Source organism: Lytechinus pictus, chromosome 12, assembly GCF_037042905.1.
Source record: "Lytechinus pictus isolate F3 Inbred chromosome 12, Lp3.0, whole genome shotgun sequence".
Classification (NCBI taxonomy): domain Eukaryota; kingdom Metazoa; phylum Echinodermata; class Echinoidea; order Temnopleuroida; family Toxopneustidae; genus Lytechinus; species Lytechinus pictus.
The window spans coordinates 17,211,599-17,236,293 of NC_087256.1; the positions used below are offsets into that span (position 1 = coordinate 17,211,599).

The following is a 24,695-nucleotide window of genomic DNA, read 5'->3' on the forward strand; positions in this document are numbered from 1 at the left end:
ATCAGGAAGTTTGAAGGACGACTACTAAGAAAATGAGTGGGCGAGAAGTTCTGTGTAACCAGCTCTACTACGTCGAGGTGATGCGACACAAGTACCCCGAGACACTGAATGACTGGTGCTGCATTGAGCTATCCCACAGATTAGATTTCAGCGGAACTGATGGCCTTGGTCAGGTCCTCATGGGGAAGGTGGATGTCAGGCAAGGGAAGACAATCATCAGGAAATTCACCAGGCATAAGAAGAAAGCAGGTGGGACCACTTGTAAAATATGTTTTTAAATCAAGCATTGAAATATGCTGAAGAATAATTTAACATTTGTGTGTTTCCATTAATATTAGTTCAGGTACCAGTTCATGTATGTGTACCCGTCTTACAAAGAGTTGCGATTGATCCAATCAATCACAACTATGGACGGCCAGCAACGTTAACGTCTATTATGCATGTTTGATGAAAATATTTTCTAATAATGATGTATATTGCATTCATTGTTTTCTTAAAAATTCAGTGTGCTTCTCTTTCTTTACAAAGGACATTGTGCAAATTTCCTGTATAAAATATTATGACACTGATGGTCATGGATTTCAATAGTTAAGATTGATTGGATTAATCGTAACTCTTTGTAAGACGGGGCCCAGTTCTAAATAGTAATTGTTTTATTGATTTTCTAACAGCCCTCCTGCCCAAACTGATAATAAATCTTTATTGTTAGTTCATAGGGCTTGGAGTTCTGCAAAGCTGTGTCAAGGGTTATCTGTTCAGAGAATATCAATTTTGTAAAACTATGCATCTGATTTCTTTTCTTCTATAGCTGCCCTCCAGCCTCAATTGACAATATTTGGTGCACCATTGAGTGAGGAAAGTTACAGTAAAGCCAGACAGCTCATTGACTATTTAAAAGATCGTAAGTTCATTGATATGGGCCCTGTATCATATAGAGATACAATTGATATTTACAATTGATAGCATCTTCTTTGTACATGGTATGTCATAGAAGGATAGCTATGCAGAAATTGCAGTTGATTGTGTCTTGTGTAACAGGGTTCTGGGAAAGGAGATATCTTATACCATGGTCACATTTGTTCTACGGCGGCCGTACGGCGAGTCGAATACAGCCGTTTTATTAATTTTGATTCAAACCACCTATATGTAGTTTGACAAAAAATGTTAAAACGGCTGTTTTCGACTCGCCGTACGGCCGCCGTAGAACAAATGTGACCATGGTATTAGCTTCATGTAATATATGTAGTTTATTCAAGTGAGGAATCCAAAAGTGAATTTCTATGTTATACCATGTTATACCAATATTATCTGAATTCAATGAGAATATTCATCCTAGTTTCTGAAAATAACCAATCAATGTTAAAGTAGATTAGATGAAAAAATAATAGTTACACATAAATATTTCTATTTTAAACCATTGCTTAACAATATAAAACATCACAAAGACCTACAAATTGGCAAAAATCATAGCTTTGAATGTTGAATACAGGATTTATGAACAATCTTAACCCTATCTACATGTAGGCCGGGGTATTTTGGGAGATCATACGGCCCGGGGGGGAGATCTCGGCCGTCAGTGGCGTGATCGTGCCTAAAATAGGCAAATTCGGCACACAGGTTGTCTAGGACATAATCTAAGAAATTCTATATTAATTTATTTCATGCCAATTGCTACTAATTGATTATGCTAATTAATTAGTATGCAAAATCATACTTTTTCCTGTAACTCCCTAAATAAAGCTCCAAATGTTCTAATTTTTGGTGTAGAAACTCTTTGTGGTGTTCTTAGCAAATGTAGATGAAAAATTGAAAAATCAGATCAATTTCTTAGGTATATATATTTTTTGCAATTTCTTTGTTTTTTACCTTTCGTTTTTCATTGTTTTTTCAATAAACTTTGTTGGGGACTCTTTGGGATCATAAATAGCATAAAATAAATCCATTTAGACCAGCAAAACAAATTTGGTCTCAAAAGATGCGCAAGACTTGAAAATAAAGTCAGGAAGCGGCGCAGTCAAAAAATTTCACACGGTGAAATATTGCACGAATCGTTGAGGGGAGCCTCCAAGGGCCCCCCCCCTCCCACCATAGATAGGGTAAATAAAACTCAAGTTGTTATTATCTTTTTTATGATAGTTGTAAATTAGCACTTGTATGGCACCAAGCACATATAAACATCCAATTTTGCACATCCACAATCAATTCTTTACAATGTAATACCTGGGGAGTGTTTCATCAACGTTTTTTTTCTGACAAGATTTGAAAGCTTTCCTTGATTATGATTTACTGAATAGCACTGGCACTATGTTGACTGTTGGATAAAACTGGCTTTGTTGGATATGACATGTTAAAATGACAAGTCCTTTCATAAAATGCTCCCCAGACTTAAAAAATGTTATGTAGCTTCCATTTTATTGGCTATTATCATCTTTTCTTTCATAGATGTTCACGTTGAAGGGTTGTTCCGCATCCCCGGGAACTCCCACCGTCAGCAGCGCCTCAAGGAATTCCTCAGCATGGGGAGAACAGTAGACCTTGAGAGCTCAGAGTTTACTCCCCATGATGCAGCATGTGTCCTCAAAACCTTCCTGAGTGAGCTCCCTGAACCTCTCCTAACAGACAGACATTATGAAGCCCATATACAGGCTGCAGGTAAGAAATATTTTGTATTCAGCAACAAAAGACTACACAACAATACACAAATACAAATAAAATGTTTTTACAACAGAACATATATTAAGTAGTCATAAACAGATAGTAAAGAACAGTGATCACTCCTATACGGCGGATGTGGGGGAAAGACAGAAAGTCATATTGGATAAAGCTGAAGTTAGAATTGGAGAAGTTAACATTCATGTTGTATATCAAGAATACCACAATCTGTCTTTACATACAGAGCTCACATACAAGCTTGAGATTCTTCCGCACCAAACGCCCGAGATGCTTGGAAGGCTGAGAGCGACACGGACAACCTGTCAAGTGGGGGCGCTCCGCTACCTGTTCCTGATGCTCCAACCTTGCACGTATAAACTCCTCCGGGATGTGATGGACTTGCTTCACACCGTAGCAGCCAATGAGGAGATGAATAAGATGAATGCCTCGAGTCTTGGCATCCTCTTTGCACCCCATGTCCTCTGGCCTAGATTTGTAAGTAATCACTAGAGATTAGATGAGATGGTCTGGCAGGGTTTTTGACCATTTCATATCCCTGTATCAAAGTTGGACGTACAGTGTATATGAATATTCTTTCTTTTCATTGCCAGTGTTACCTTGGCATATGAAATGTGTGTTACTTTTGATTTCAATGTCTCATTGCTTCTGCCACCTATGTATTTATGAGGTGAGGAATAAACAAATCTTGAAAATGAACAAAAAAAGAAGAAATCATGCTCATTAATAATAAAACATTATTTTTTCTGTCAAGTAGAGCATCTGTCGATGGCTGAGCAGCGTGTAGGAGTCAAATTTCCCTCTAGGAGTTTTTGATAAAAGCCCTTTAATTTAATTCTTTAACTTATTTTGTTATCCCACAGTTGACCACAAATGATTTGAAGGATCAAACATACATCAATAAACTCAACTATGCTGTTGAGTTCATGATCAGCTATTACACCAGCATCTTCAAGGTAAAAAAAACCCAAATTCTATCCTTTTCGGTGAAAAAATATGTATGGGATCAGGGGGCTATTAAATCCCCTGGAAAATGCATACATTCTCTAAAGCCCCTGAAACTTAAGAAAAGTAGTTAAGAAACACAATTATGTCATTTGCAGTGAACAAAATATGCATGGGACTGGGGGCTATTTATCCCCTAAAATATCCAAAGAGCCAAGTTTCAAATAGCTCTTGTAAATTAACATTTGGCTCAGCAAAGAAGATATTAAAGCAGAAATATAGCTCCCTTGAAGGAAATATAATTTTTTGTATGGTTCCTTTGAATAAATGTACAGTTGATATCAATAAGATATTTTGTTCACAAAATTGTGGCAAATGTCTTCTGTGAATGTGGTTACGTAGATGTAGATATTGTAAGAAAAATGTTTGTCAGGTGCAAGGAATAAAGAAGATGATACAGGACAATGCATTTTTTTTATTGCAACCTTCAGTGGAAAAAAACAAATTGATAATGGATTACATCAGTCTGCCTGGGTAATCCATGTTCTTGATACTTATTTTTAATGATTTTTGTTTCTGTTTCAGCACCCCTCCCCCCAAAAAAATAAGAAGAATAAAACAAAAACATATAGTACTCATATTACAGTTTGCAGCTCTGTGATTGGAGACTTTTTAAAAACCATACACAGACAGATTAAAAGCGTCCGAATTGACTGAATTTTCCAAAAAAAAAATTGGCTCCTGGTTCCACCAATGTGGCCCCTGGTCATCCAAAAAATAAAGGGGACCTAGGAGCCACTTGCCTTCAAATGTGGCTCCTGGTCCACACCGAGTTAATAAAAAGCTTGTACACAGACTTGATGTTATAATCAATCTTCACCTGCAGGTTCCAGACCATATGCTGAGAAAGTGTGAATTGTTTGTCAAAAATGGAGGCAAGCTACCAGAAGATGAAGAAGATTTGTGCCATCGAAGGTCCCAGGTAATTTACCACATACAATAAGTCTATTAATTATCTTCTTTTGTGCACCCCCCCCCCCCCTTCTTGCAGTTGGTTTAGGGTTATGCATGAGTTTTGGTCTGCCTCTTTGTGAGTGAAATGCCTTACTGGTTCTATTCATAGCCAAAGGTGTATTAAACAAATTTTCAAATTAACTAATAAATTAATTGATAAACTTGAAATATATGGACGGTGGTTGCGGTTGCTCCATCATCTTCTTTCAGGAAGGAAAGTTAAACGGGTTTGGCATCATTTTGAAAACAATGTTTTTAATTTTCTATCAGTCATTTATATCTTGTGACATAGTTCTATTAAAGAAAACCAAACACTTACGAAAGCATATCAATTGTACTAAGAAAAAAATTCTGAACTTTATTCTTGAGGAATTCAATTCAAAATTGATATATCTGCTTCTCTGACAGTCTGATGATGAATTGGAATCAGATAGGAGGTTACCCATAAGCCACCCAGAGACAGAATCAGTGACGATCAACAATAAAATAGATTACACTCGGGACGCCCTGGCTCAGCTGTATGCAGACGTTCAGGCCATGCCAGAGAGCTCCAAGAAACGCAAGCTCATGAAGCAGGTATGGTATAGACAAGATTGAGAATTATAATCGTATTGGGAAGGATTAATTCCTTGAATGCTCTGGGCGCTGGAATCAGCAGCTCGAGCTTAACCTGGAGTAGTGTTAGCAATTGTGTGCCTAGAATATTTCTAGATAGATGTTATGCATACTTGTTCTCATCATTATCATCAGCATTTTACCAGGAGGGGTTGTGTAGTAAGGCAGATTATAAAGTTATACATGACTTTACTAAAGGCTTGATTATGGAAAGCTAAATGGGGTGTCCCAATTCTTTATCTATAATCAAAATTTCCTATATATGTCTAACCACCAATGCCATTCAAAGTCTGCCCCAATATTCTTTATTGTTTAATATCTTGATTATTTAAATAAGGATCATAAATCTCTAACATTTAGAACATTTTATTTGAACTTATTTGATTATAACTGATAAAGTTTCCCATATGGGTTGCCATACTCAAGTTAATTGTAAAGTCCTGAATAAATATACAAATAAATAAATATCCAGTTTCACGAAACTCCCTCAGGAAATACTAGCACTTATATCAAAACCCATCATTCCCCAATGTCTTCCTTCATAGAATTACAATGATAATTTCCTGTGTGTGATTTAGTAGTGTATCATCTCTTTCCTTTTCACAAACCATTGTATACTCTGCATGTTTGCAAATATATCCTCCATTTATTTATTAATTTTTTTCTTGCATGCTACATTCACCCCTGGGCTCTTTGTTATAAACCTTGTTATCAATAGCAAATGCAATCATTTAATTGCAAATGTTCTTTCAGCCAATCAAATGCCTCTATTTGAGAAGCTTGTAACATGTATTTTGATATGTCATTGTTATTGTGAAAAAGAACCTAGATTTTCAATATATATGACCAGATCCAGCAAAACCAGGCTCTTGTCGACAAAGATGAAATTTTAGGTTATCCACACATTTGGATGGAATACCTCACAAGTTAATTTAATATTATTTTGAGGGGGTAGACCGTAGAGTAAAATGTAATTTTGAAAATTTGTGTAAAAATGATAAGAGCAACCATCTTTTTTAAATTTCTTTTGTTTGAGAATTTTTATGAATACATTTTTTTAAATGTGGTTTTATACTTTTATTGTAAGAACATGTATGGCTACTGTAGTAAAAAAAAAAGAAATACTGGCCATGAACGCTTCTCTTTGTTTGTCTTGAGCCTTCTTTGATTCCAAGAGATTTTAGTTCCAGATGAGTGCCTGGATTTGATGGATTGGGTCATATATTTTTTTCCTTGCATACTTTAATAGTCTCTGATTACAAAAGCCAGCTCCTAATTCTCATCAACATTCAATAGAATTAAATTTTGCAAGAGGCTGATAGAGCTAATACTCTTTAGATTACTTGTACCTTATCTTTTAGATATTTCACATATTTATCTTTATCACCCTGAGTAGACAATATTTAGTCTCTCCTATATTATCTTGCATCGCTAGTGTTCTAGTTTTCTACTGCATGATTCTTGCATGACTTTGTGATTTTGAAACAGTCTTTGTTGTCGTCATTTGTTGTTATTTTTCTCCATACAGGATGAATGTAGAAGCATGGTTAACAAGGTATCATGGTTTGGTTATATCTTTCATTGATTGTTTGTCTGTCCGTCTGTCCATCCGTCCCTTGCCATCCCATCCCATGGTTCACCCACCCTACCCCATACCATACCATGTCTCTCTAACTTCAAGGTTGTAGCACTGATTTTAGGTCACCACAAAATGAAGAAGACAAACAGCAAAACCAATTATATCCAGGCGTGGATTTAGCAGGATAAGACATCATAGTTTTGAGAGGCCGACTATTGTACTAAAACAATATGGCTCCTAAAATAGTATTGTGTCTAATCCGGCTGGATCCACGCATGATTATGATTTTGGTATATCTTGCCAGTAAGTTGTTTCACAGTGCATTCCTTTAAATTAGTGCTATTACTTTGAACTTGTTTTCCAACTAAGTGAACTCTGCCTAAGTCAAATATTCTGGGTTGAACAATATGTCAGATGTCTATTCTAAAAAGTTCTTTACTTGTGTATTCTAATACATTTTACACCTTATGTACAAAAAATGTTCCTCTGATACATGGACATGTAATTCAAATTTATCTCAAGCCTAGGGTCTATTACACATCATCTTCCATCAATGGATACTATATCATTAACTCTAAATGCAATGGTAACATCCAATCAAAATCAAGAAATCTTTGTTAATAGCAAATTTAGTCCTTGGTTTGATGTGATATGCACTGCCATGCTGTAGATTCGATTTAGGCAAAGTTGACTAGATACATGTATGTCAGTAACTGGGGAAAGTAATGGAGCCGTACTGTTAACCATAGTCAAGGCTTAAAGATAACATAAATTGCAGTTGCATTCTCAAATCATTCATGTCATGTTGAACTCTTCTGTCAATGTAAATGCCTCTCATGTTTTGAAAATACACGTATATTGTTTTCACCATTCATTCCCAATAAGTTTGTTTCATGTATTCTCATTTCTAATGATCCCTTTTCTCCTCAAGAATCCAAGATATTCCCCTCCTTACCATCTTGGATATTTGTGTACAGAATTACCCATGGACCATTGATGGCAATTCATTTATATTGTTTATCAGGTTTCATGTGTACAATAACCATGTTTTTCTTTTCTTCACAGTTATATGATCTAGTAACTGACAAATAAGGGATTGAACAGTGTCCTTATGTCAGTTACAAATTAAAGATCACATATTGCACCTGTTAATTTGCATTTTGGATTTTCTGTACTTTTCCTTTTGATGTACGTGATTGATTTGTTGTGAATAAGTGATCAAAGTTTCCATGTTTTGATTACATCTCATGGATTGCAGAATACACAGTTTGTTTGCAGTGCTCGCACATATTTTTAAATTTCCAGCACTTTTTTGTTCTTGTAAATTTGAATTTTATTGATTTTAACCATTTTGTTGTTTTGTAGATTGTTTACATTTAGGCAATTTACATTTAGATTGACTATTCTGAATATTTTCATGAAGCAGTGATATACATAAGGTATGCAATCGCTAAGCATTGTTGATACCAGAAGCTTCTAATTGGCCGGTGATGTCATAAGCTCATTTTTTCTACTTTAGGTTTAAATATAATGAAATAACAGAAATTGCATTTTCTCCTGAAAATTTAACAAAGTTTGACTCTTCATATAATGCGTAAAATATCATTTTTATTTTCTGTGACATAAAGGATAAATTATTTCTACACAATATTATATTTTCAAAAGAAAGGCTAAAATACTAGTGAAAGAAATGTGAGGTTATTGCATGGCCATTGGGTCATGTAGCCTTTGTTACTTTTTCACAAAATGTATAAATAAATTTTTATTGCAACTGGTATTTTCCAATTGACTCAGATGATATAGTTTCACAGTTCTAATTTTACTTGGTTTGATTAAGATAGTCTTGTTTTGGGATGGACGTATTTGTGTGTAGCCAATAACATTTTTGTTTTCTTTTTAAAAGTACAAGAATGTAGATTTTTATCAATGTGGATGTCAGAATTCCATTTCTTCATCCCAGATTTCAAAATCGTTCTTTGCAACAACTTTAATGTTTATGTTTATTGATAAGTGCTTTGTTCTCTCTCACAAATTCAACCCCTGAAAAGATTTGTATTCATAATTTTTTTTACACAATTGCCATGCTTTAATCACTAAAAAAAATTATGATTTTTTTTTTAAATCTTACCTTCATTCGTTTACTTCATTTTCACCTATAAATCTATTCAATTTCCCACATTGTTTGGATGATTATTTGGAGTGTGAATTTGTCTGATCAACTAAAAGTTGCATGTATTTCAGTTATTTGCATCTTATTGCTATTTTCATCACACTTCAGATTTCTGATGTTCCATCCGTATAGTTCCATAAAACATTTGATTAATAATGCACCTGCCATAATGAAGCTTGATTTGCAATCTATTTCAGATTTCAATGTTTGTCTCTAGGTCTTGATCTTCTCTTGCCTCATCACATTGGCATGCAATTTACTTGCCTCCCTTACTCCATTGTAGTTTACCTTGTTGCTTCATATTCAAAAGTACAGGGCAAATTTTCTGTTGTATATTTCACATGTAATCTGCTATAAAGGAATGCTAATTTCTGTAGCATGTAATACAAGAATACCTAGGGTGCTTATCTGTCCATCTTGTATTGTGACCTTGCCTAGGAATGTACTATACATCTGTCCTGGTATATACTCATTAAATTTGTCATATTCATTCTCTATTTACCCCGTCCCGCCATTCCCATGCCAGTTTGTCCAGAACAGCTATCTCCCCGGCACACCTACCAAAGTAAGGGACGATGCGGTCCAAATGGCCAAGACTCAGGAGCGTTCCCGCAACCGCAAGCACCACAGACGGAGTCGATCAGCTGGGGATTTACTTGTGGTGCGTTTCATGTTGGAAGACATATGGCTCAAAAGATATGCTTACTGGTGTATCAGTTAGGATACAGTGGCCCGGGTTTTTTAATAATTATTATACAAACATCTTTATGAGCCCCCACCCCCCCCCCCCCCCCAACATTAGAAATGAAATCATTCATTTCAGGCTCCCATTTTTGATATGGCCTCATCTTTCATTTGTGCTTTGATATGCTAGCTCTACTGAATGTAATTCTTATAGATCTATGTAATTCAGAATGAAATTCACCCCTTCTTGATCGTCATTGAAAATATCATGACTTGCGCAACTGAATAATTGTAGTAATAATGTACATTGCAAAGCAAAGTATCGCATAATTTTAAAAGGGCACAATGTTAACTAACCTGGCATATTTGATATAATCAAGAATTGTATGTTCTGTCTCTCTATAGTCCCAAGCATATACTTGAATTTGTATGTGACCATAGTGGAGAATAGAAAAAAAAACAATATCAAGTAGGAAATTCATCAAGTATAGAAAGAAAATCATTTAAAAAAAAGATTTCTTTTATACATCATGTACATTAGCCTAGGCATAGTAATAATAATAATAATATAGGTATATTTACCCAGGGTAGCATTCAGTTCCGAAAACTGCTATTATATGCAGCAGGTTTGAAATGTAGATAAAGTTTTGCTGGTAAAGCATTGGATTCATTGCAAAGTATCATTGTCAGCTTTTCCATGCACAATATAGAATACCTTTATACCATGTTTTTTTATTTTCTGAAGCCATAATTGTTTTACCCATTCTGAATTTTAATGAAAAAACCTACTAACTGAATTGTTTAAATCTTATTTTTCAGAAGCAGCTAAGTACTCCGTTCAGCAGTCGCAAGAAGAGGCTTGCTCCTAATCCACCCCCTCAAAAAGTTTTGGTGAGTAAAAATTCATTACAAATTCTATAATCTGATAAAGATATTCAAATTCTAATGGTAGAAATGTGAGGGTATGTTAACATGTGTGCATGAATGTTTTTGTGTGTGGGTTACTCAAATACATTGTAATGTACTCATTGACATATATTGATTTGTGAGCATATCATTAAAAAAACCTACTTCAGGATGAGCAATATAAGTAGATGCAGGGATGCCAGTTTTCAGGCCAAAACCTGAATTCAGGCCCTGGCAATTTAATTCAGGCCATAGTTTCAGCATTTTTTTAGTACAGCATGTTGTATTCTAGGTGATTTTCAGGCTCTCTGATCAATACCAGCTGGCATCCCTGTAGATAGCTTTATATCAATTTAAAAAAATCCTGAAACCGATACAAAATTGGTACAAAATGCTTTTGAGAAGTTACAAAAAGGCTTTTTGGGGGTTAATATGGTCTCTCCCTGAGATAAATTGATCGCTTTACTCACTTTCCAAAAATTACTGTTAGGGGAAGGTGTCTGTGTATGGAGAGAGATGGAAAGAAGTGAATGTGCAGACACATGGTCTGCGCTGTCCCTGCAGTACCAATGACCTTTCTCATTTTATCTTTCAACCTAGCCGTCTTCACGCCCGTTGATGATTCTGTGTATCAGAATGACTTGGTGCATGGTATGAATGACCTTGAGGCTTGATGGCTATTAAAGAGGAGGCAACAATGATACCCCTTTCAGGTTCTGTAATGATACATGTAGAGTGTTACCTGTCATTTCTAATATCATTTCATTTTGTCTTTGAACCTAGCCGACGTCACGTTCTGTTGAGGATGCAGAGTACGAGGATGACCTGGTACATGGCATGAATGACCTCAACAGCTCCAGAGGAAGGAGAGATATGACACCATGCAGTCCGTTTAGAATGTCAATGAAACACACAAAGGTGAGTGTTCAATTTCCACTTAAGATCATGCTTATTGAGATCATGACACTGATAATGATGATGATGATGATCCTGATTGAAAATCAAATAATGCATCATCACAATATTAATCTGGAGCATACACTAGAAGCACATTTACTTAAACCACAATATTCAAAATTGCAACTTTGAAGTAATGTCAATAGCAATGAATCTGTTTTTTAAAACAGATTTCCTACTCACTTTATGTCTGTACCTTATTATTCCTCTGTACCTAGGAATTAAACATCCCCTCACCTGCGCCGCGCACCCCAGGGTCCCACCGGCGTAACGCCACCCCTAGTGGCCGTCCGGCAACTCAGAGTCAGAGGACCAAGCAGCCCCTCCCATCCAGTAGAGAGCCCCGCCCTAGCAAGCCAACAAACAGTAGTACTAGGAGACAAGTGCTCAAGCCCCAGAGTGATAACATCACCCCAAACCGCAAGGCACCAACCGCACCCCCAAAGAAGTACTCCCCCTATATCCCACCCCCAAGGAGCCATTCTTCGCCAAAAGACTTGGACTACACAGATACAACAGAGGTAATAATCACAATGCTGGCTGTAGTCATAATTTAGAATAACTGTATGTTAGAAGATTTAAAGTCACTCACCATCCTTGATATGTTATGTACTTTGTTCTGTTATTCATTTCTTCCCAGTTTTGCTTGAACATGTGAAATTATAATATCTTACTTTCTGTTTTATCTGCCCAAGAAAGTAAAGACTACACAGGATTTTAAACTTGCATCTCTATTTTGAGAATTTCATAAGGAGTCCAGTAATATCTAGTATTTGTTTATTTATTACATTTCATTGTGGTGTAAAGAGAGAAAAAAATATGTACAATGAAATTGATCATGAAGAGAAAATGGATTTTGTTGTTGCTCTTAACAGAATTCCACAAGGCGAGGTCTTCCTCATCCCAGAGGCCAGCCGTCCCCGAAGGAGATGGTTCGAGGGACATCATCAAGGCAATCACATTCCAGAAGGACTCCGGTTCCTGCTCCTCGAACTAACACCCCACCGGTCTCCGTCACCAAACCAAGGAAACGCCGGAGTGATGGCACACCAGTTGATAGTCCGTTGGTTGTTGATAGTCGTGGTTGTGGTTCATCCTCACACAGACCAGTACCAAAACCAAGGATAGTTGTGAGTTAATTATCTTTCTTTTGTCACAAGGATATTGGTAACTGATTTGATGAAAATAATCCACATCACTAGATATAATTCCGTGATTGAACATAATCTTACCCTCTTACCCAATGTTTGTAAATTCTATATCTGTCTGTGATCTGATATTTGGAATAAAATATACTTCTTATTACAGTATTATTACTTAAAATGTTGAACTACTTTATATGCAAATTTAAACGAAGACAAACTGTTCAAATTCTGGATAGTTTACCAATTTTGAAATTTATGGCAAGCCCCAAGAGGAAATTCCCTCCTACTTCCAGGAACCCATTCATTACACCTTGGTAGGGAGTAGTATAAGTACATATATGCCTTGCCGAAGGACGCGAATGCTGCTTTGGGATTTTAACCCAAGACGTTATCCATCAGTAATGCTGACTTCCATCTTGTTTGTTCTTTTCTCCTTTTTTATTAGGATAAAAGGCAACTGCATACCGCTGTTTGAGTAAAACAGGAAAGACTGCATCTTTATCAGCTCGACTCCTATCTACATGCACAGAATGAAACAGACAATCCATGGCTATCATGAAAGACTGTTGTCTCATTAGGCACTTATCCACATTTGTCACTCTCCATCCAGGTGTTAATGGGTACTGGGTAGGATGTGAACGTCAATGTGATTAGATTAGCACGTGCACACCGATAAATGGTTGCCTGGCCAGGATACTCCTCAGGGAGTAGAGATGGTGCACTTTATGTGTGGGACAGTGATGGATCCTATGACCGGGGTAATAATAATTACAATGTAAAGCGCTTAGAAACCAACGTATGAAGCGCTATATAAATGTAACTATTATTATTATTTTCATTAGATCTTTTCTGTATGAAAGGCAGAAATATAAATGCATTCAGATTTTATTCAGTGCTACAGTCTTTTCCCCACACATGGTACAGGCTGCATTAAGACATGTTCAGATTTTAATAGTGAAAAAAAAATAGCTCAACCACAAAGTTCTGCAACATTCCGTGTTCTGAATGAATGGAATGTGACCCAAAATATGTAGTGGTAGGAGGAGGATGCATATGATGTGTTGCCAAGCTTCACAAATTTGTGGACCAGTCAAACCTTTAAAAGTTTATTCACGATGATATGTGGCTTGCGTTATCCTGTCGTAAGTTTCAGGGGTTATTTTTAAATATTGAACCTCTCACAAGAAGCTAAATTCAATATGTAAAATTAACTTTCATGAGGTGATTTGTCTTGCCATTTCTGAAAATTTTGCTAGGAGATGCCACGACATAACTGAATAGTTCTTGAGGGATAAGTTGGAATTTTCGGTGTGCACCTGCATGTGCTTTTATCATTACGACATGGACTCTACCACCATGCAGAAGTGTACAAGACTTGTCACGCACTTATGTTGACATGGGTCACGCTTTTTAAAAGTCTGTGTGCTCTTGGATGACTTTGGTAACTTTAGAATCACCGCATGATCAGTGTGTCATGAAAATTAAACTTCTCTATTTCAGTGGTCTATTTCAGTGGTTTGAAGAAAATGACAAAATTCATAATTCATAAATCCTGATATTTAGTTTTGACTGAGAGACATGTGTTGACTTACATAGTAAAATCATAGATAGAAATCAGCACTTGTAGAGTAGTTGGATGAGGTTCACAGTACTGTGTATGAGACAAATATTGACTGCTCAAGTTGGACAATGGGTTATCCACTTAATGTCAAGCTTGTGATAAAACAAAGCATACTTTTGAACATATTATTACATGTGTGTGTACAAAATGTAGAACATTAATGTAACCATGTATACCTACCAATTTGTACATTTTTGTCATAGATATAACATTGTAAATAGGATGATGTACAAAACTTATTGTAATGGAATGGTAACCTTTTTTTTTATACAACGTTGAGGACAATTTTTCATTTAGACATCTCATTTTTTTTAAATCAAGTTTGGGTCATGGAATGCTAAAATTATAAATCAGTTTTGATGAATTTTTTTAAAACGGGAATATATTTTTCTTTCTATGAGATCATTTCCGATATGGAATATAAAGCAAATAATCACCATTTGGTCTCATTGGATGACAAACTATCACTTCCGCAGGGATATGAATGCAGATGTATGCTATCTTTAATATCTCAGCTTTGCTTCAGAAAGTAGATACACAGAACCACCCCCATCACCTCAAATATGTCATATCACTTTCACCAATGGTAATTGTTCGCTTTAATTAGACTTATTAATTGGACTTGAGTTTGGAATAGATTTTGTGACAGATTTTCTATTGGAGTTAATTATTACCTCAATCCTGGGGGATGTTTTACAAAGAGTTAAGTATAACTTAGAGTCACACTTAGATGCCGCACTTTGTGTGCGGTATAAAAGGCATGACCACATTGGTCAGATCATGCCAAAAGGACACGCACTACTGCGTATTGATCAATAAGATTGCGTGTTTCATATCGTGTACTCGTCGGCATTTAAGTGCATAAATCTGTGTGAAACACCCCCCATGGTCTGTACACATGCATGGCCTAGAGCACATGAATAGGACACCTACCCCTTCCTTCCCTCTTGTACAGTATCTCGAATCACATATCCAACATTTCATGAAGATTTTTTTTTAATCCTCTACTTAATATCCATCTTTATGATAAAGGAAGGATCACATAAAGGAACGCTTCAGTCAATTAAGGTGTTTTTAATATATTTTTTTTTATTTCATCCAAAATATTTCATACACATATTATACATGTATATACAAGAGATATTGAATGCATACCTTTGGCAATTGTGATTTGATCTACGATTAATTTTGCATAATATTCCCTAAGTTCTCGAAAATGAAATAATTGCCCAAGTCAGAGTAATTATTTAGACCAGGGTCCTGTAATTTTTGTGTCACGGACGTGTCAGAGGACAAACGGTGAAACGCTCTCCAGATTCTGTAGTGAAATTTTCCTTGATTTGCCATTAGATCTGAAATTGTAATTCTTGCTGTAAATATGAAAGATTATTTTATAATTTTGTACTTCTACTGTGACTGGCTATTACTATTTAATAACACATGTACACTGTACGATTTTGCTCATATTTCTTAATGTGTAATGGGGCATTTTACTTTGCTCAGACTTGTTTTGTAAGTATTGTATATATGCAAATAAATATACTCTATGCTAACCACAATTTATAGCATCTTGTCTTTGTATTGTTATCATGTGTATGACAGTATAAGTCAACCTATAGAATTCCATGGAAGTTAAAAAACAATTTCAATTTGGGCAGATTCACCTTCATATACAGCTAGATTTTCTGGTTGGAAAACATGGTAAATGTACAGGGAAGTCTGTCTAAGTTGAATATCTTGGGACCAGTGGTTTGACTTGGGAAGAATTCGACTTACAGGTCAACCTATGCAGATTTGACTGCATGTATGTATACATCGGGAAAATGGTTGCAGTGTGCAACTTATGGATGATGTCATATGCTGTAAATAGTTTCTGTACATTGTAGAACATGTATTTCTGGATTGTTATTTTACATGATCCTCCGTGATGAATTGACAATTGGGAATTGTATTTAATCATACTATTTTCAGGACACATAAAAATAACTTTCTAAGCTGAGCTTTTCATAAATTGTGATAATTTCTTTTATTCACCCCCCACCCCCAGCACCATAAGCGCAAGTTGAAAAAGCAAAAGAGAAAACAGCTTTCATTCCTACCATTACATACATACTATAAAGAAAGCTTACAAAATGATACAGGTTGAATATTAAATTTATATGGTTTCTTCCAAAACCTTTCATTTTGGTTTTAATTTAACGGGCCATCAAAGCACCAGTCATACAGCGCCCTGGGAATGATTTTTAAATAGGGGGTGCAGGGGTTTTGTTCAGATGGTAGTCGTCGGGGGGGGGGGGGGGGGGGGGGTGATGACAAGCAAAAAAATAGGTTAACAGTTATTGCTCCCAGTATCCCAAATCATCATTTTGGGAGCAATAACCTGGTCAAATTGATTTTTAGAAGTGCTGCCTATGGTAAATTACATACATACGCAGCATCCCCTGAAAACCATCTGCTCCCCAGGGTCATGTAGCCACATAACTACCAGAATATCAATTTTGAATTTTGTGAAAGATTACAGCGAGCCTTCAGTTTGCAGTAAGGTCCACATTTGCTTTAAATTGTAGCATATTGTATGTTTGCCATGACTTAACAATCAAATTTGAATTCCTTCGATGTTACACTCTTAACGCAATATTCATAAATTTAATTAATCATTACTTTGGACAAATGTTTTATGTTCCAATGTTCACATCAATATAAAAAAAAATTACTAAAAAATCGAGCTGGAGACCAATCATAGGGTGTGTGGTGGCCATAACTCACACTTAAGTCTGAGGAACAGCCCCAAATATATATAAATGCTCACGCTTTAAGAGACATGATATTGCTTGGAGGTCTATGTAAATGACACACATTTTGCCCTTTCACAGAAAATGACCCTTTCATTTTGTTAAATTTAGGAACTCCAGTTCCACATCACATCACAGTGATCTGTCTCTCTCATTGAAGAATTGGAGTTTCTTTTTCAGAGGGTGTGCACTCAAGGTGTTTCCTTCAGCTGATGCTCTAGTTCTACATCATATCACATTAACTTGTTTCATATCGCTCTCTCGAAGAATTTGTATTTTTTCTGGCGAATGTCTGCACTCTTGGGCCAAAGAATGTTAGCCCGCTCTTGGTCCAGATCACAGAAGAGTAACTTGTTCAAGTCGCTCTTGTTGAAGAATTGATGTTCCTATTGCAGGACTACACTCTTTGAGAATGGTGAACAGTAGCAGACAGACACTTCTTCAACTAGTACTCCAGTTACAAATCACATTACAGTGACTTGTTTCAAGTCTCTCTCATTAAAGAATTGGTGTTTCTTCTGTCGAGGGTCTGCACTCTTCGGAGCGAAGAACGTCAGCAGTGAGGCACTTCCTTTAGCTGCTTCATCCTCTTCATCATCATCTTCCCTGTTATCATAAAGAGACCAAAAAAGACTCCATTATTATCTCATTATTGATATTTGCATGAATAAACTCTGGATCTACTACTGGACAAATTGGTAAATGGTTTCCTTGTGGAAATGAAATCACTGAACATTTTCACAGAAAATTGTGTGGTGATATTCTACAATTCATCCCACACATCCATGAAAACAAGTAATATTTGAGTTTACATGCAAAAAAATGTAAACTAAAAAGTCAGCTCACTTTACTAGATTTACATCAATGAAAAATACTCTAGCTTTATTCTGTATCCCTGCTGTAAGTTCGATATTTCTTATACAATCTAGATTGATTTTACAATCATGTTTGTTTGATTTACCCGAATGATATCAATGCAAAATCATTTTGGGGAGGACCAGACATTCTTGCGAATAACTTGCTTTCAAATTAGATTCATTCTTTAGAGCCACTCACCATTGCACAGGGAAGGCCTTGTCATCCAAGATAGTGCTTGCCGTAGACCAACTAAAGCGTACAAACTGTGAGAATCCAAAGACAGGATCAACATTTCCAGCAAGCCACTTCTTGGTTGCAGGATCTGTTGGGTTTAAGCAAGGAGAAAAACAAAAAATGAATGGACATAGTTTACTTTCAGGCTCTTTCATTCAAATATGTTGTTGGTCCCAGGGATTTTGAGGAGGTAAAAAGCTTTTCATATACAATCTCATTCTGACTCTCAACTTTTTCTATTAAATATGCCTAATGTTCTTTTCATCATCATCACAACAGTAACAGCAACAGCAGCAACAACAACAACAATAATATTCACATACATACATGTATAGTGCTTTAACAAAAAATATTGTTTTATAAGCAGTAGATACATACTAAACAGCAGTAGATACATCAGGGGGGGGGGGGGCACCAGTAACCAGTAACAGCAACAGCAGCAGCAACAACAATAACAATAATATTCACATACATACATGTATAGTGCTTTAACAAAAATATTTTTATAAGCAGTAGATACATACTAAACAAAATATGATCTTAAAAAATGTTGAATTATGAAGATAGTACAACTATAAAGTGACATAGAAAGATAGGTAGGCCTAATTGAAAAAAAATAAAGATGAAGAACATGTAAGAAGACTGTGTACATGTATGAGTCTATATAAAGCTATTGGTTGGGATGGGGCTTCTAATAAATCCTACAAAATAGTATTTAAAAAAATAATAATTCAGTTAAATAGAATATGGTATGCACTTTAGGATTTTTTGTAAACTGAATTGTTTTCTTACCACTAGGATATCCACTGCCATAGTTCTCAGTATCAATATCACTCTTCTCAACAAACTTCCATCCAGTCGTTGCTCTATCTCTCGTGACCTACAAGATTGCATAACAAAGAGATCAAATAAGGCTCGAGTTATAAGGTTGATCAAATATATGATTGACGACTCCATCACACATTTTATGAAATTATTATGAAACAAGCACTTTTATTAGAATTTTTCTTTAAAGTCTTACGCAACTTTCAAGACATTTGAGTGTAGCATCAAAATGCTTCAAAGCTTTCCATGAGTCAACATTCTGCACAAAATGCCTAATTCTTGTGACCAGTGTACAAAGTCAATGGAAGTCGGTTTCATCCTAAAATTCATGAATTATGACAATTTCACGTTCTTTCTGGTCTGCACGGTTGATTCAGAGTTCACTTTGGTTGTTTAATTGTTGGCATGGAAGTCCATTAAAACAGCAAAAAAAAATTTGAAAATCCAAAGGAATACATAATGGATTAGACAAATATATTGAATACCTACATACAAACTTGTGCATTAAAAGAAATAATAATAATATTCTTCTTTAATAAATCACATTCGAGCAATGTCTCCATAAAGCGCTTTGGAGGTATATATCATATAACCCTGGTCATTAGATTCTGTAGTGCCACCATACAGTGTATGCACATTCTCCACTCCCTGGGGAGCATTCCAGCATACTAACCTTCGCACATATACTAGCAGCACTGACAATGGGGAACTTGGCATCAGCCTTTGGTGTGACGGTGATCTCAAGGTCAGGGAAGAGACCGGATAGTTTATCCTGGTACTTCTTAGCATCCCCTACAGTATCAACATATACCTGCAAGGATAAACACACATGAATGATAACCTTCTTTCCTTGAACAGCTTACATTGAGCAATCAAGAACAAATGTAAGAGATGAGATTTAATCATTGGGCCTGAAGATCACTAAGAATGATAACTCACACAGTACACCCCATGGTGTATTGGGTAAAAATGTGGCTTATGGAGCAACATTTCTAAAAAGCAAGTTAGTGAGAATTTTTTTTTCTTCTTTTACTTTTTACTGCAATAATCTAATTTCATGACAGACTTAAGTTTGACAAACTATTCAGAAAATGATATCATATTTCACCCTTTTCTCCGTCATTTTCTCTTTTTTTTTTCTTGGTCATGAAAACTTTAGGGGGCTATGGCTCCCAAAGTCCCCCCTCCATCCATCTGTACGATAGTGATCCCCTTCCCTCCTTGGAGTCAAGGAGAAGGAGTACCATATAAATAGAGGGATAGCCTATCTCTCTTGCTTGTCAATAATAAGTTTTTACAGGAAAGTCACAAATGTGGTTATCCTTGACTTTTTTTTTTTGCTTGTCAGAAATTTCTAAAGAAAATTTAGACCCCTCCCATAGGAAATTCTGGATCTGCCGCTGTGTCCCGATCCACAAGCTGACTGGTATGGGAAATTTTATAATAACTTTTGTTTTAATGTGATATTCAAGATGTAAAAATTTATGTTTTATATTTGAATTATAATAAATAATCTTTTGTTTCTTACCTCTTTCACTTGGACACCATCAGCTAGTGCTAACCTGAGCAAACCAATGGCTGAGTCCATCGATACAGCATTCAAACTATGTTTACTCCTGTTTAAAAGACATTATAATCAATATCTAGTTCAATACTACTCAAGATGAGAACAGCAAATTATGCTTATGAATACATGAACTACTGACTCATCAAGATTATATGAAGATAATACAGAGGAATACCTCAAGTATTCTTGCCTGCAATACATTTTAGCAGCAGTGCTGATAATGAAAACAACTAAGCTGAAACATTTTCAAAGTGAGAAAAACATACATATGCATTAATAAAAAATAGTTCTTGGACCTCAACTCAGAAAATTACACCAAAGTAATTTTCAAAACATGTCATTAAGATGATCTTGAGGGAGGGGGGGGGTGCTCTGAGTCTGAGCCCAATCAATAGAGATCATTATAATAGCAATGATAACAATGCTAAAAATGTCAAGGGTGAAATGGGGCTCTCATTTTACACTTTAACACTTCCCTCCTTCAACAAACAATAATGGGTAATATCTTAAATAGCACCACAAAACCTTCATTGAGCAACTAATATGGGGGGGGGGGCCAAATCTATTGTTCTGTGACTGTGCTTTTATACCGTAATAGTGAGTTAAAGAATTTTGAAGGTTACACTAGGTCAGGGGCAAGGTATAGCAAGCCGTTTAGTATTTCACTTGTATGTTATTTCTTAATATGAATGATGCAATTCCTTAATTCTTAATATTATGAAATAATTTTATATTGTAAACAAATGACAATTCTTGATATCAAGAAATAGGATTGAAACAGTTTGTCATATCCTGTAAGTACGCCGGCATAAGCTGGCTAAAACATTGCGGTGTTTCAGCATCATTAGGTAAGGTTCTGAACTCACCTTCTAAGCATAGCATTTGCAATGAAGTTTGGTGAGAGGATCTCAATCTTATACCCCATATGGTCACTAGCATCTTGGATTTTCTTCATCAATGCTTCTCTCTGTTCTTCATTTAGAGTCTTGGAATCTGAAATATATTAAAGATGAACCATTCTTCTGAGATTAGAATATATCACCTTGTTAAAGACTAAGAAGTATGGGGAGAAAAGATGATGATTGATGAATGTTTTACAAAGGTGAGAGCTGCTGCAAGAAATATATGTTGATTCTGAACTTGATATTGAAGTGATGTTGAAATCTTTCAGAGAATCAAATATGATATCTGGGTATTACGACTTGAAATGAAATTTAAATAAATACTTTCCCAAGTAAACAAAAAGAAACACACCAGACTCTTTCTAGTACGGTTTAATAGTGCATTGATATTCAAGTCATTTAAAATGTGATTGTAATAAAGATGAATACTGGCTGCAGGGTGCTACATAAGCACTTGCCCGATTGCCCAGGGCAAGTAAAAGTTAGAGTCGGGCAAGTGTTTTGAAGTAAAGACCAAAACTACTTGCCCAAATTGGGCAAGCAAAATTCTCACAGTAGAATGACCAACTTTCTTTTGAAAAGGTAAAACTTTTTTTTCAAGGATTTTTTCGGGCAAGTGAAATAGATATTTGGGCAAAGGATATTTCAACTATTTAAAGATTTACTTGCCTGACTGGGTAAGTGCTTCTAAAAAGTTATGTAGCACCCTGCAGACTGGGTGTCTACCCCAGGATGATGACTCTGTTGTGTGTCAAAGAACCCCTCTCCTGTTATATACCAGTAGATCATGCAGAATATGTTACATTCGGGAAACTCTGTCCCTTAGATAGGATGTTAAATTGAGGACATGTGTAGAGGAGAGTCACCACCTTTGAATGATAAGAATCCACTACACAGAGTGAGGGAGGGGATACCAGGGATAGAAATTCACCAGTTTACCAAGGCTATTCATCTGCAAGAATCTTTAATAGTGAAGGAGGCAGATTAATCTTAAAAGAAGACATTCAAATCAATATAAATCTAAAGTTTTACCTGCAAAGCCAAGGTCTCCAAGTTGTTCTTTCCAGGACAGTGGACAGAAACTTGTTCCATAGACCATGGGACCTGTCAAGAAGAAATTGGGTATCAGGCAGAGAATACAAGAACTTAAAGATGAAAAATTCCTAGATTTATTTCCATTGTATTTATACAAATACTAAAATTTAATACGTCATTATAAATAATTATCATAATTATTATTCATAATCACGTATCTAATTTTAGTATTTATTAAATAATAATTTTTATGTATAAATTGTTCTTCAAAACGGCATTTGTAACATCACTAATAGAAGGTACGTCATAACGAAGCGGTTCAAGGGTCAGGCCTATCGTATTTGCTTTGTTGACAAACGGATCAAGGGATCTACATGAAATCGGTCTGGTAAGAAACCTCTCATTTTTGCCATTCATAGTGAAATAATTTTTATCCCTTCATACGCATTAGGCATTTGGAGGTTCAAAGATCAATTAAATTCACACTTATAAACCGATTTCACCCGGTGAATATGGATTTCCTAGGGAAATCCATCCGGGTGTGGAGGTCTCGCTTATGCATGTATGGAAAGAGTTTCAAGGCTCCATGATGAAGAAGTATATGTCAAAATATTAAAAAATATCATCATGGAGTCCTCAAGGCTAGAGATGATTGTAGTCTCACGATCATGTCAGAAATTGTTATTCCTGTCTACATGGTCTACAAATGAGATCTAATTATAATCTACATGTACATACTGTCGCCCTTGAGTCAATGTTTAGATCTAGTAATTAAAGTTACAGCTAACTGAGCTAAGATCATCTTGCTGTGAAATATAACTTTTACAGAATAATCCGGGTTTTAAAAAATCAATCTAGTTAGTGATTGTATTACCGAACACGCGCACCATACGCGTCAGAAAATGATTTCATACGCTCAAAACTTTGCAAAGGGTTTGCAATATCCTTCCAAAAGACCAAAGGTTTTCATGAGAATAATGTGTTTGATATGATGTTTAACATACTCAATAACTTAGCCCCTGCATACATAATCAATAGATTTTCCCTTAAAGAAAGATCACATAACACAAGAAGTGGGAATCTCAATTTGGAAATAATGCAAATAAAGACTGAATCTGCAAAGTGCATGTTTATGTACAGAGGCGCCAGTATGTGGAACTCATTGCCCACAAATATTCAAGTGGCACAAACGAAACACAATTTCAAGGCAGGTCTTAAGAGATTATCTTTGTAATGTGGATCACAATGACTATTATTCTGTTTAATTGTTTTTATCAAACATCAACAGACAATTTATATTAACTGTTCCCAGTACATGTATTATTTTCCAATCATTTCATATGTTTTGCTTTATATATGGCAAGCTTCAGTATTAACCAAGTTTTTAATGCTTTATAATTATGTTCAGTGCATGTTTAGTTATCATAAATTTTCCAGTCATTTTTATGTGTTAAGCTTTAAACGATAAATCATGTATTCATTTTCTTGTGCTCGATTGTCCATTTTAGAAACATGAATTTACTTTGACATTTTACTTTTTCATGTTCACATTTACTATTACCATCTATGCACTGCTTTGTTCGAATTACCGATAGATATTTCATGTTGTATGTTATTGACGTTTTTGAGAATGGTATTTCTTCGTCTTCTTCTTATTATCATTATTATTCTTTTTTCTTCTTCTGTTATCTTCTCCATTGTCTTTTTCTTCTCCTTCTCCCTTTTCATTCTTCCTCTTCCTTTTTTCTTCTCCTTTCAATGATTCCTTTGTAATATTTCATTGATGCTTCTGTTTAGGTTAACATATTTTGTTCATATATATTGTTCGTTAAACACTGGTTTTAAAATGTTTACTATGTCAACTATATATTATATTCCACACGGCCCCAATGGAAATCAGTCTGTGAACTGTTTCGGCTTTTTACAGTAGAGGCGCACGGCCAATATGGGAGACTCTCTCCAATAGGGGAGACAATCTCCCACATTGGAGACTTGCTTTGCAAAAGGACAAAAGAAACAACACCAACAAAAGTATGATTTTTTCCACCCAAAATTTTGTCTCACTGAGGTCAGAAGCCCATTTGTTTTGTGTGTGATTGACAACAAAATTCCTTAACAAAATAAAAGTAGACGGTGAATTTTTAAAGTAGACGGTGAAAAGGGGTAATTTTTCATG

General features: G+C 35.6%; 2 protein-coding genes across 3 annotated transcripts in view; one reads left to right on the plus strand and one right to left on the minus strand.

The window, feature by feature from the left end:
• On the plus strand, window positions 1-15,865 carry LOC129273614 (rho GTPase-activating protein 19-like). Of its 2 annotated transcripts, XM_054910678.2 has the most exons (14): window positions 1-249; window positions 809-901; window positions 2,443-2,652; window positions 2,897-3,147; window positions 3,534-3,626; window positions 4,502-4,597; window positions 5,038-5,205; window positions 6,773-6,799; window positions 9,520-9,654; window positions 10,497-10,568; window positions 11,367-11,501; window positions 11,759-12,061; window positions 12,416-12,670; window positions 13,131-15,865. In XM_054910678.2, the coding sequence occupies exons 1-14, from the start codon at window positions 33-35 to the stop codon at window positions 13,158-13,160; spliced, it is 2,085 nt and encodes a 694-aa protein (XP_054766653.2). In that variant the 5' UTR covers window positions 1-32; the 3' UTR covers window positions 13,161-15,865. The 2 variants fall into 2 exon arrangements, with proteins under 2 accessions (XP_054766653.2, XP_063963812.1); XM_064107742.1 differs by lacking the exon at window positions 6,773-6,799.
• LOC129272987 (ribonuclease H2 subunit A-like) overlaps window positions 15,841-24,695 on the minus strand; it is a 16,942-nt gene continuing 8,087 nt past the window's right edge. The window contains exons 2-8 of the mRNA XM_054910058.2: window positions 22,517-22,588; window positions 21,449-21,575; window positions 20,544-20,631; window positions 19,689-19,826; window positions 18,983-19,070; window positions 18,155-18,278; window positions 15,841-17,704 (exon numbers count right to left, since the gene is read on the minus strand). Coding sequence (XP_054766033.2) covers window positions 17,563-17,704; window positions 18,155-18,278; window positions 18,983-19,070; window positions 19,689-19,826; window positions 20,544-20,631; window positions 21,449-21,575; window positions 22,517-22,588 — 779 coding nt within the window. The 3' untranslated portion in view covers window positions 15,841-17,562. The remainder of the gene's footprint in view (window positions 17,705-18,154; window positions 18,279-18,982; window positions 19,071-19,688; window positions 19,827-20,543; window positions 20,632-21,448; window positions 21,576-22,516; window positions 22,589-24,695) is intronic.